This window comes from Taurulus bubalis (genome assembly GCF_910589615.1).
Source record: "Taurulus bubalis genome assembly, chromosome: 19".
Classification (NCBI taxonomy): Eukaryota; Metazoa; Chordata; class Actinopteri; order Perciformes; family Cottidae; genus Taurulus; species Taurulus bubalis.
In genome coordinates, this window is record NC_136607.1 from 21,614,998 (window position 1) to 21,627,432 (window position 12,435).

At 46.2% G+C, this 12,435-nt stretch overlaps 1 protein-coding gene across 1 annotated transcript in view; it reads left to right on the forward strand.

The window, feature by feature from the left end:
• Positions 1-962: 962 nt before the first annotated feature.
• Positions 963-12,435, forward strand: part of clip1b (CAP-GLY domain containing linker protein 1b) — a 25,526-nt gene continuing 14,053 nt past the window's right edge. The window contains exons 1-9 of the mRNA XM_079235506.1: positions 963-1,075; positions 1,991-2,371; positions 2,696-2,826; positions 3,890-4,014; positions 4,119-4,320; positions 4,406-4,603; positions 5,267-5,370; positions 5,448-5,508; positions 6,675-6,779. Coding sequence (XP_079091632.1) covers positions 967-1,075; positions 1,991-2,371; positions 2,696-2,826; positions 3,890-4,014; positions 4,119-4,320; positions 4,406-4,603; positions 5,267-5,370; positions 5,448-5,508; positions 6,675-6,779 — 1,416 coding nt within the window. The 5' untranslated portion in view covers positions 963-966. The remainder of the gene's footprint in view (positions 1,076-1,990; positions 2,372-2,695; positions 2,827-3,889; positions 4,015-4,118; positions 4,321-4,405; positions 4,604-5,266; positions 5,371-5,447; positions 5,509-6,674; positions 6,780-12,435) is intronic.

Consider the following 12,435-nt stretch of genomic DNA (forward strand, 5'->3'; position numbering starts at 1 on the left):
GGGCGGGGGGGAGCGGCATGGAGGACGAGGCTGCTCGTGTTACCTTGCGCATGCGCATGTTCGGCGATATGATGAAACTGTTGGGTATAAAATATGCAGTCAGACAAATGTAAGTAAAAAAAACATGGTTCTGTTGGCTGGAAATCTGTGACGATACCAGATAAGTTGGATGTTAGGGTTGGGCACTATTTACTAACTAATACCACTTCATAAAGGAACACTTCATCATTCAGTTTATCATCACATAAAGGACACTTCATCCTTCAGTTTATCATCACATAAAGGACACTTCATCCTTCAGTTTATCATCACATAAAGGACACTTCATCCTTCAGTTTATCACTAACATTCATCATCAACACACAAAGGAACACTTCATCCTTCAGTTTATCACTAACATTCATCATCATCACATAAAGGAACACTTCACTTGCTATTTTCTGACGTTTCAAAGTCCAAACAATCCTTTAATTAATCAGGGAAATAGCCGGCAGGTTAATTGATTAATTGAAATAGCCGGCAGGTTAATTGATAATGAAAACATCATTAGCCGCCCGGTTTGAGATGAACTTGAGGACACTTTATAACTGAAGTGAAGACTTCTATTTCTCTACTTTTCCACCAAAATGTTTGATTTTCAAATGATTTCAGGGATTTTGTTATGTTTTGTTTTCCAGTTCTGCTCCATCCCATTGGGACTTTATGGGGTGGTGGGGAAGGCCTAGCGCCCCACCTTGATCAGGCCAGATACCCCCACACACCCCACCTTGATCAGGCCAGATACCCCCACACACCCCACCTTGATCAAACCAGATACCCCCACACACCCCACCTTAGTCAGGCCAGATGCCCCCACACACCCCACCTTGATCAGGCCAGATACCCCCACACACCCCACCTTGATCAGGCCAGATACCCCCACACACTCCACCTTGATCAGGCCAGATACCCCCACCCTCCCTGCCAATGGAGAAGCAAGGAGCCACGAGTACAGCGGGGAAGGCCAGCGGACTCAAACCCCCGAGCAGAATAGTGCGTCCGTCTGGGACGCCTTCAAAGACGTCTCCGTCCTCCGGTAAGAACTCACTTCCTGCCGTTGTCTTTAGGGAGGATGTGACGTTGTATATTTAATTATTATTTAAGTAAAGGTGTGATGAGGATTTAAAGTGACAGGAAAACACAATAGAACATTTGTGTGTAAATAAATAATATACATGATCCTGTAGGAAAAGCAAATATGTCGCTTTTAAAACTTGATTTGTTGATCGCTGTGAGAGAAACATGGATTTCTGCTTCTAGAGAATAAAAGAGACGTTTAAATGATCCGTCTTAAGATAAATATTATATATCTAGAATGTTTGAGCTGGATATCAATTCTTCAAAAACTTGAGTAAAAAAAAAAAAAAAAAGTCCCTGAAAAGTATGGTTCACTGGTTTTATCTTACATAATAATTTAAACTGTATATTTCCTACTCCGAAAATAATCAGCAACTCTTTTAATCCACAGACTTTCAACCAAAGTAAAAAAAAAAAAAAAGAAAAAAAAAAAAAATATATATATATATATCAAATATAATAATAAATAATATCAAATATATATATTTTTCATAAACAGAAAATATTAGTTTTTTGGACTGTTGGTCGGACAAGACAAAATATTCTTTCATATTATTTGCTGACGTTCTGTCGACCAGATTATTAACTGATAATTAAAATAATCATTAGTTGAACATAAACCTGTGATATCTGTGCAGTAATCCACTAAAATGCATTATCATACGGATGCTGTTTTTGAAGTGAGTAACAAATAACAACCAAAATGACGAAGTATAGAACAATATCCAACCCAATCACTGGTTTTAGATAAAGAAATATATAATGGCTTCATTTCTAAATTACTTTTATAAACAAAGACAGGTAATCAACTGAGATCAAATATGAAATAATATATTTAAGGAGATATTAAATCGGCTGTTGCTTGTGATTGCAGGCGCTCCGAAGCCGGTTCCTCCAGAGAAGTCCCCCGGCGGAGGACCCTCCCCGACCCGGGATGTGGGCGCTGACTTCCAGGTGGGCGAGCGGGTCTGGGTCAACGGCAACAAGCCCGGCCAGGTGCAGTTCATCGGGGGCACGCAGTTCGCCCCGGGCCAGTGGGCCGGCGTCGTGCTGGACGAGCCCATCGGGAAGAACGACGGCTCCGTGGCGGCGGTCCGGTACTTCCAGTGCGAGGACGGGAGGGGGATCTTCACACGGCCGTCGAAGCTGTGCAGGACCGCGCTGCCGGAGGCCAACGGGGGGCGGGCCAGTCCGGGACCAGGAGCCTCTGGGACCAGCGAGGCTGGACCAGGAGCCTCTGGGACCAGCGAGGCTGGACCAGGAGCCTCTGGGGCCAGCGAGGCTGGACCAGGAGCCTCTGGGACCAGCGAGGCTGGACCAGGAGCCTCTGGGGCCAGCGAGGCTGGACCAGGAGCCTCTGGGGCCAGCGAGGCTGGACCAGGAGCCACTGGGACCAGCGAGCCGGCAGTCGACGGCTCCGCCTCCGCTGGTGAGCTGCTAGCTCCTCACCGACAACCTGCATTCTGCTTGTTTACAGGGTTCTTACGTCATGGAAAACCTGGAAAAGTTTTTAAATGGTTATTTCCAGGCATGTGTGACCTCTGTGTTTCCCGGTGACCTGAAGCTTTCTCTCCTGCAGCTCCGGGCGGCGGCGTGAAGACGAGCGCCGCTCTGAGCCGGATGCTCACGTCCAGCGAGTCGGTGTCCAACGTCTCCGACACGGAGTCCATGAAGAAGAGGAGGGAGCTGAGGCTGGGAGACCGAGTGCTGGTAACGGAACGCTGATGCTCAGAGTTTAAACCGTCACACCTTATCATAACTGGTCCCTCGTAGCTGAAAGAAGTGTCTCAGGTCAGATTCTTGCTGCAGACTTGTTTCCAACATGTGAGAGATGTGAGCCCTGCTTCAGCGCCGTCCGGTCCCCGCAGAGCTGCAAGTCTTTCTGTCACGGTCCGAGTGTTTGTTTGAGTTGTAAAGTCCTCTCCTCTTAATGAGTTCCACCTGTTGCTGTCACCTGCCCCTCGTTATCTCCCTCTTCTCCCTGGCTCCATCCCAAGTCTCTCATTGGTCGTTTCCTCGCTCCTCCTCCAACCAGAAGCTGCCTGTTGACGTCTGTCATCAGAACACGTGACGCTCCTCGGTTCCTCTCTTAGTCCCTCCCACCAGGGAGGCATCTTAGGTAGTAGGACGCAAGGAAAAGACTCAAGTGAGGGAAACGGGGACACAATGAAGAGACTTGGGACGCAATTAAGAGACTTTGGAAGCAATTAAGAGACTTAAGAGACTTGGGACGCAATTAAGAGACTTAAGAGACTTGGGACACAATTAAGAGACTTAAGAGACTTGGGACACAATTAAGAGACTTTGGAAGCAATTAAGAGACTTAAGAGACTTGGGACACAATTAAAAGACTTGGGACACAATTAAGAGACTTTGGAAGCAATTAAGAGACTCGGGACTCACCCCTGTGTCAGCGTTCAGGCTCCTGTTCCTGCTTCCTGTTTCCAACCCGCGCCGCTTCCTGTTGGACATCAGCTGGCGAAATCATTACACATGTAGTCATGAAGTGTCATAAATTACATTTGGGCAGCCGGCAATATCCTGTGACAGAAATGACAGGAAATAGTTTGACAAACAGTTGAAAACAAAGTAACTTTGCTGGAGTTGCTTCTGCACGTAAGTGAAGGTACGCTGGTGTCCGGACATGTGTGTTCATCTGTGTTAGTTTACCTGGAGACAAACAGAGCCCTGCATGATTCTTAGACCTTCCTTAAAGTAAATAGAGGAATACAGAACACGTGAATAAAAATGTTTTGGTTTGTTTTCTGCGCAGGTCGGTGGGAACAAGGCCGGAGTCGTGCGCTTTCTGGGAGAGACGGACTTCGCAAAGGGCGGCTGGTGCGGAGTGGAGCTGGACGAGCCGCTGGGCAAGAACGATGGAGCCGTGGCCGGCACCAGGTGGAGATATAGTCTGTTTTAACCTGGGAGACGATGCACACAGTCTGTTTTAACACGTCGTAGCATGGGAGGAAGACGTTCTTAACCACTGGTCCTCCTCTCAGGTACTTCCAGTGCATGTCCCGGTACGGTCTGTTCGCCCCGGCCCACAAGGTGACGCGCATCGGCTTCCCGTGCACCACGCCGACCAAGACCAAGAGCTCCCGGAGGATGTCGGCCCTGAAGAGGAGCCCCAGCGCTTCCTCCATCAGCTCGCTCAGCTCCGCCACCTCCTCCATCAGCGGCAAACCCAGCCGGGCCGGCCTGGTAGGACTCACGGGCACCGCGGAGGTTCGCGTTCCCGACCCGAACCTTCCTGCACGCTGACGTTTGTGCTCTGGGTTCTTTCCAGCTGACGGAGACGTCTGCTCGCTACGCCCGTAAGATCTCCGGCACCACGGCGCTGCAGGAGGCGCTGAAGGAGAAGCAGCAGCACATCGAGCAGCTGCTGGCGGAGCGAGACCTGGAGAGGTACGAGGTGGCCAAGGCCACGAGCCACGCGGGGGAGGTGCAGCAGGAGATGCTGCTGCTGAGGAAAGGACGCGAGCAGGTCAGAGCCCAACCCACCTTCAAGTCCCTAAGCAGGGACCCGAGTGGTTCGCTTTTTATTAGTGCCGTGTGCCATCTTCTTCACTCTTCACCGGTAACATGTCCAGTGGTATTGACACATCTGAACAATATCTCACAAGTGTTACTGTTTATTTTGATACTAATATGATTAAAATAGACTTTGTGGTTGCAGATATACACCTTCTTTAGTTTGGGAATGCAACTTTACCCAATAAAAGAACAATTATCTTCGTTTTTAAACGGTTAAAATAGATTAGAAACAACATTTTAAAGTTCAAGGTTTTGTATTCCCCATGTGTGTGAAGACCAACAGTCCAGACACATGGGAATTATTGTGCAGAGCTCTGAGTCAACAGTTTAGGAATAAAAACACTAAACATCTGGTGGTTTATGTTCAGAAGGTGGTAGTATGTACAAGAGAGGTGTTAGATACAGTTATTAACAGTAATAAATAGTCCTGAGATGTTCCTGGATTATGCAAAGAGGGAAAAGGGAGAGTTATGTCATATGTCTTATGTTATATTGCACATTTTGAGAGGTGGAAGAAAGTGCACAGTCAGAATATTGCACCTTTATCAGAAGGAGTTTCAAAGTCTCCGTCCTTCTGTCCTTCGTCTCATGCTCCCGTCCCGCGGGCCGACAGTACGCCGTGGACACGGAGGCCAAGCTGGACCAGCTGCGCTCGCTGGTCGAAGCCGCCGACCGAGACAAAGTGGAGCTGCTCAACCAGCTGGAGGAGGAGAAGCGGTGAGTCGGCAACACGACGGGTTCAGGGAGCGTTAGCGCGCAGAGGGAAGAAACGTTGTGCTTTCCCTGTTTCACAGGAAGGTGGAAGATCTGCAGTTCAGTGTGGAGGAGGCCTGCATCACCAGAGGAGACCTGGAGGTACGTCTGCTACGCAAGCCGTCCTCAAGTAAACATGATCCTCTCTCACTCCAGCGATCCATCCCTGGACTTATTTATGGGATTCACATTTAATTATTGACAAACTGGATGGCAAGTTGAATAACTCATAACCCATTAATGGGATAGTTTGGATGTTTAGATGTGAGGTTCCTTTCCATAGTCGTGTCTCACTGCAGTAGAAGGAGTTCAGAGAAGTAAAGTAAAACTAATGAGCACCCAGTTTGATTTCTTCATTTCTTTTTTCTTGCCCCGTTCTTATTATTTAGTGGCACTAACTTGCTGAACGACTGCTTTTAAGAGCCAATCATTCTGTCTCAGGTTCTTCTTTTCCTTTTCCTTCCATCGTTGAATCATTCATTTGTTCAGACGCTTCTTTCTTCCTCTTCCTCTCATTTTATTCATTCATGCTTTAATTCACCTCCCATCCCTCTCAGCCTCTTCACCCGTCTGCAGTCATCTCCTCATCTCCTCATCTCCTCATCTCCTCATTTCCTCATTTCCTCCTCTCCTCATCGCCTCATCTCTTCATCTCCTCCTCTCCTCATCGCCTCATCTCCTCATCCCCTCATCTCCTCATCTCCTCATTTCCTCATCTCCTCATCTCCTCATCTCCTCATCTCCTCATTTCCTCATTTCCTCATTTCCTCCTCTCCTCATCGCCTCATCTCCTCCTCTCCTCATCCCCTCATCTCCTCACTTCCTCATTTTCTCCTCTCCTCATCCCCTCATCTCCTCATCTCATCCTCTCCTCATCTCCTCATCCACACGTCTGTTCTTGAAAGCTGCTTCATTATGTATTTTGTCTCCTCGCCCGATCAGTCCTCCTCATGCTCACCTTCCTCTCTTGTCTGCATCTTCCTCCTCCTCCTCATCCTCCAGAGAGAAGCATAGAGCCTTAAATTGGCCTCCTTCTAGTTCTGGATTACGAGCGAATACAAAGAGAGGAATGAGATGATAGAAATAGTGCCGACTCTCCCTTTGTCCATAAAGCAGCTGATGTCACCGGCCCATCAGCTGCCTCCCCTCTTGCTCGCCCTCCCGCTCAGCGCCTTGCCCCTCTCTCTGCTCGGCACACACAGCTGGCATGTCGGTGTTGCGTTGGTGTTGTTCTCCTTCTCTTCCCGCTCTTCTTCTCTTACTAACAGACGCAGACCAGACTGGAGCATGTCCACATAAAGGAGCTCGAGCAGAGCCTGCTCTTTGAAAAGACCAAAGCTGAGAAGCTCCAGAGGGATTTAGAGGACACCCGGGTAATGCTGGCTGTCTTTCCACTGAGCGGGTTTAGTAATGAATACTGCAGACATGATGATGCAGACATGATGATGCAGACATGGTGATGCAGACATGATGATGCAGACATGGTGATGCAGACATGATGATGCAGACATGATGATGCAGACATGATGCAGACGTGATGCAGACATGATGCAGACATGATGATGCAGACATGATGATGCAGACATGATGATGCAGACATGATGATGCAGACATGATGCAGACATGATGATGCAGACATGATGCAGACATGATGATGCAGACATGGTGATGCAGACATGATGATGCAGACATGATGATGCAGACATGATGCAGACGTGATGCAGACATGATGCAGACATGATGCAGACATGATGATGCAGACATGATGATGCAGACATGATGATGCAGACATGATGATGCAGACATGATGCAGACATGATGATGCAGACATGATGCAGACATGATGATGCAGACATGATGATGCAGACATGGTGATGCAGACATGATGATGCAGACATGATGATGCAGACATGGTGATGCAGACATGATGATGCAGACATGATGATGCAGACATGATGATGCAGACATGATGATGCAGACATGATGATGCAGACATGATGCAGACATGATGATGCAGACATGATGCAGACATGATGCAGACATGATGATGCAGACATGATGATGCAGACATGATGATGCAGACATGATGATGCAGACATGATGCAGACATGATGCAGACATGATGCAGACATGATGATGCAGACATGATGATGCAGACATGATGATGCAGACATGATGATGCAGACATGATGATGCAGACATGATGATGCAGACATGGTGATGCAGACATGATGATGCAGACATGATGATGCAGACATGGTGATGCAGACATGATGATGCAGACATGATGATGCAGACATGATGATGCAGACATGATGATGCAGACATGATGATGCAGACATGATGCAGACATGATGATGCAGACATGATGCAGACATGATGATGCAGACATGATGATGCAGACATGATGATGCAGACATGATGCAGACGTGATGCAGACATGATGCAGACATGATGCAGACATGATGATGCAGACATGATGATGCAGACATGATGCAGACATGATGATGCAGACATGATGATGCAGACATGATGATGCAGACATGGTGATGCAGACATGATGATGCAGACATGATGATGCAGACATGATGATGCAGACATGATGATGCAGACATGATGATGCAGACATGATGCAGACATGATGATGCAGACATGATGCAGACATGATGATGCAGACATGATGATGCAGACATGATGATGCAGACATGATGATGCAGACATGATGATGCAGACATGATGATGCAGACATGATGATGCAGACATGATGATGCAGACATGATGATGCAGACATGATGCAGACATGATGATGCAGACATGATGATGCAGACATGGTGATGCAGACATGATGCAGACATGATGATGCAGACATGATGATGCAGACATGATGATGCAGACATGATGCAGACATGATGATGCAGACATGATGCAGACATGATGATGCAGACATGATGATGCAGACATGATGCAGACATGATGATGCAGACATGATGCAGACATGATGATGCAGACATGATGCAGACATGATGATGCAGACATGATGCAGACATGATGATGCAGACATGATGCAGACATGATGATGCAGACATGATGCAGACATGATGATGCAGACATGATGATGCAGACATGATGCAGACATGATGATGCAGACATGGTGATGCAGACATGATGATGCAGACATGATGATGCAGACATGATGCAGACATGATGATGCAGACATGATGCAGACATGATGATGCAGACATGATGATGCAGACATGATGATGCAGACGTGGTGATGCAGACATGATGATGCAGACATGATGATGCAGACATGATGCAGACATGATGATGCAGACATGATGATGGAGACATGATGATGCAGACATGATGCAGACGTGGTGATGCAGACATGATGCAGACATGATGATGCAGACATGGTGATGCAGACATGATGATGCAGACATGATGATGCAGACATGATGATGCAGACATGATGCAGACGTGGTGATGCAGACATGATGATGCAGACATGATGATGCAGACATGATGCAGACATGGTGATGCAGACATGATGATGCAGACATGATGATGCAGACATGATGATGCAGACATGATGATGCAGACATGATGCAGACGTGATGCAGACGTGATGCAGACATGATGCAGACATGATGCAGACATGATGATGCAGACATGATGCAGACATGGTGATGCAGACATGATGATGCAGACATGATGATGCAGACATGATGCAGACGTGATGCAGACGTGATGCAGACATGATGCAGACATGATGATGCAGACATGATGCAGACATGGTGATGCAGACATGATGATGCAGACATGATGATGCAGACATGATGCAGACGTGATGCAGACGTGATGCAGACATGATGCAGACATGATGATGCAGACATGATGCAGACATGGTGATGCAGACATGATGATGCAGACATGGTGATGCAGACATGGTGATGCAGACATGATGATGCAGACATGATGATGCAGACATGATGATGCAGACATGATGATGCAGACGTGATGCAGACATGATGATGCAGACATGATGCAGACGTGATGCAGACATGATGCAGACGTGATGCAGACATGATGATGCAGACATGATGCAGACATGATGCTGACATGATGCAGACCATCCCATAGCTGCTCCCTCGTAGCGTTGACCTCTCATCGGCCTTCAGCTCTCTGAACAACCAGCTCTATCAGCATGTGTGCATGAACGCTTTTCTTTTAAAGATAGATTCTTTAAATGCTTTTGCTTTTGAAGACGTGGGACATCATCTTTCTTCTTTCTTCTGTCCCATGAAACGACCGAAACCAACAGTGTGTTAGAGTCTCTTTATCAGGGCCGTGGTCCCAGACCAGGTGCAGAACAAAGTCCAGAACAAAGTCCAGAACAAAGTCCAGGTCAAGGCCACGAGAGCGGATGGACAGTTATATTCTATCTATAAACAATATTGACCTCTCTCGCATAAAACTAATGCGTTTCATTTAGGGTTTGAGGACTATTCGTTGTGTATGAACCTTGAATCTGAGCTCATATTCGCTTTCTTTACTTAATGCAAAAGTAAACAGGAAGTAAAGGTGCTGCAGCTTTAGAGTTAAACTAAAATGTTTTCCCTTTTCTTGGCGCTCCAGTGGATAAACTGGAGTGTTCTTGGTGATGAAGGAACAGCGGTGAGGCTCATGGACGTATAAGGAAGGAGAGAGATCAGGCTTTAGACACACACACACACACACACACACACACTCACACACACTCACACACACACACTCACACACACTCACTCACTCACTCACTCACTCACTCACTCACTCACACACTCACACACTCACACACTCACACTCACTCACTCACTCACTCACTCACACACTCACACACTCACACACTCACACTCACTCACTCACACTCACACACTCACACTCACTCACACTCACTCACACTCACTCACACTCTCACACTCACACTCTCACTCACTCACACTCACTCTCACACTCACACTCTCACACTCACACTCACACATACTCTCACACTCACTCTCACACTCACACTCACACTCTCACACTCACACACACACACACACACACACACACACACACACACTCACTCACACTCACACACACACACTCTACATGAATTGTTGGTTTAGTTTTTTCATGGGTTTGTTGACGGTAAGAAACATGTGAAGTCCTTTAAGCTTCCAGCAGAAGCTCAGAGCTCCTTCCTCCTGAAACCAGTTAACCAGGTGCTTTAACTGGTTTATCTGAACTGGTTTCCTTATATTATATATTAGAAGGACGATATGAGGTTTACAGGAGGAAACTCTTGCTTAAGATTATTTTCATGTGTGCATATTATAAAGCCACACTAAGGTAGTAATGTTACGTTTATTTCAGACTCATTTCTACTCCAGTCTGTTTCTGTCCAGACAAAGTGGCTACTTTTAGTTTACTGCTCATGTAAGTCCAACATAAGTAGTTTTATTCTAATATAGAAAATAGGAAACTATGTTTTCTATATTTGGTTGATTTAAAACCACTAAAAACTCAAAGTCCTGGTCGTGTTATGAAGAGTCTTAACGTCTTACTCAAACTGTCATTTTGACCGACTTCTCCGGGATAACAGGAAATATACAATTACAGTTATTCACTTATAATTACATCAGTACAATAATATTTAAATATATATATATATATATTAGGCAATACAATAAATACCTTTTATTATCATTATTGGCTGAAATATGTGAGTTTATTCATTTTGATATTAACCTTATTGCTGTTTCCTGAAAGTCCGGATGGTTTAGATACTCGTACTAAATTCAGATTATCTCCTCAACCACAAGACTTATTTGAATAATTTAAAAAGGTATAATATACAGAAAACCCTTGGGAACATAGATAATAAGTTCATATATGTGTTACTGGTATATTGGTTTAGGAAAAACATAAATATTAGGAAAAACATATATATATTTAGCAAAAAAATAAGAATTAAAAGTTGTATTTTATTGCTATATTTGAATTTAATATATAACACAGCTCTATATGTTAAGAGTATCTGTGTGAAAACAGTTTTACGTTGTTGAACCAGGATGAAAAGTCCAACTATTAAAATACTAAAACTACTTTACTGCTTTTATCAAGATGAAGTCACACCGCTTATGTTCCAGCCGTATTATCAATATGAGGATTTACTACATATAGTTGTAGATTAAATATCTTTAACAAGCGACGGGAAAATTAGTTTTAGACAGAAAGGACTGAAAATGAATATGATTGTAAGTCACGGCCCGATGATGTTCACAGAGACCCTGTTACCTCTGATATAAAGTCCCCTCCCCCCTGCAGGTGGCCATAGAGACCCTGTTACCTCTGATATAAAGTCCCCTCCCCCCTGCAGGTGGCCATAGAGACCCTGTTACCTCTGATATAAAGTCCCCTCCCCCCCTGCAGGTGGCCACAGAGACCCTGTTACCTCTGATGTTACCTCTGATATAAAGTCCCCTCCCCCCCTGCAGGTGGCCACAGAGACCCTGTTACCTCTGATATAAAGTCCCCTCCCCCCTGCAGGTGGCCATAGAGACCCTGTTACCTCTGATGTTACCTCTGATACAACCCGTTAAAGTCCCCTCCCCCCCTGCAGGTGGCCATAGAGACCCTGTTACCTCTGATATAAAGTCCCCCCCCCCACTGCAGGTGGCCATAGAGACCCTGTTACCTCTGATATAAAGTCCCCCCCCCCTGCAGGTGGCCACAGAGACCCTGTTACCTCTGATATAAAGTCCCCTCCCCCCTGCAGGTGGCCATAGAGACCCTGTTACCTCTGATGTTACCTCTGATACAACCCGTTAAAGTCCCCTCCCCCCCTGCAGGTGGCCACAGAGACCCTGTTACCTCTGATATAAAGTCCCCTCCCCCCCTGCAGGTGGCCATAGAGACCCTGTTACCTCTGATATAAAGTCCCCCCCCCACTGCAGGTGGCCATAGAGACCCTGTTACCTCTGATATAAAGTCCCCCCCCCACTG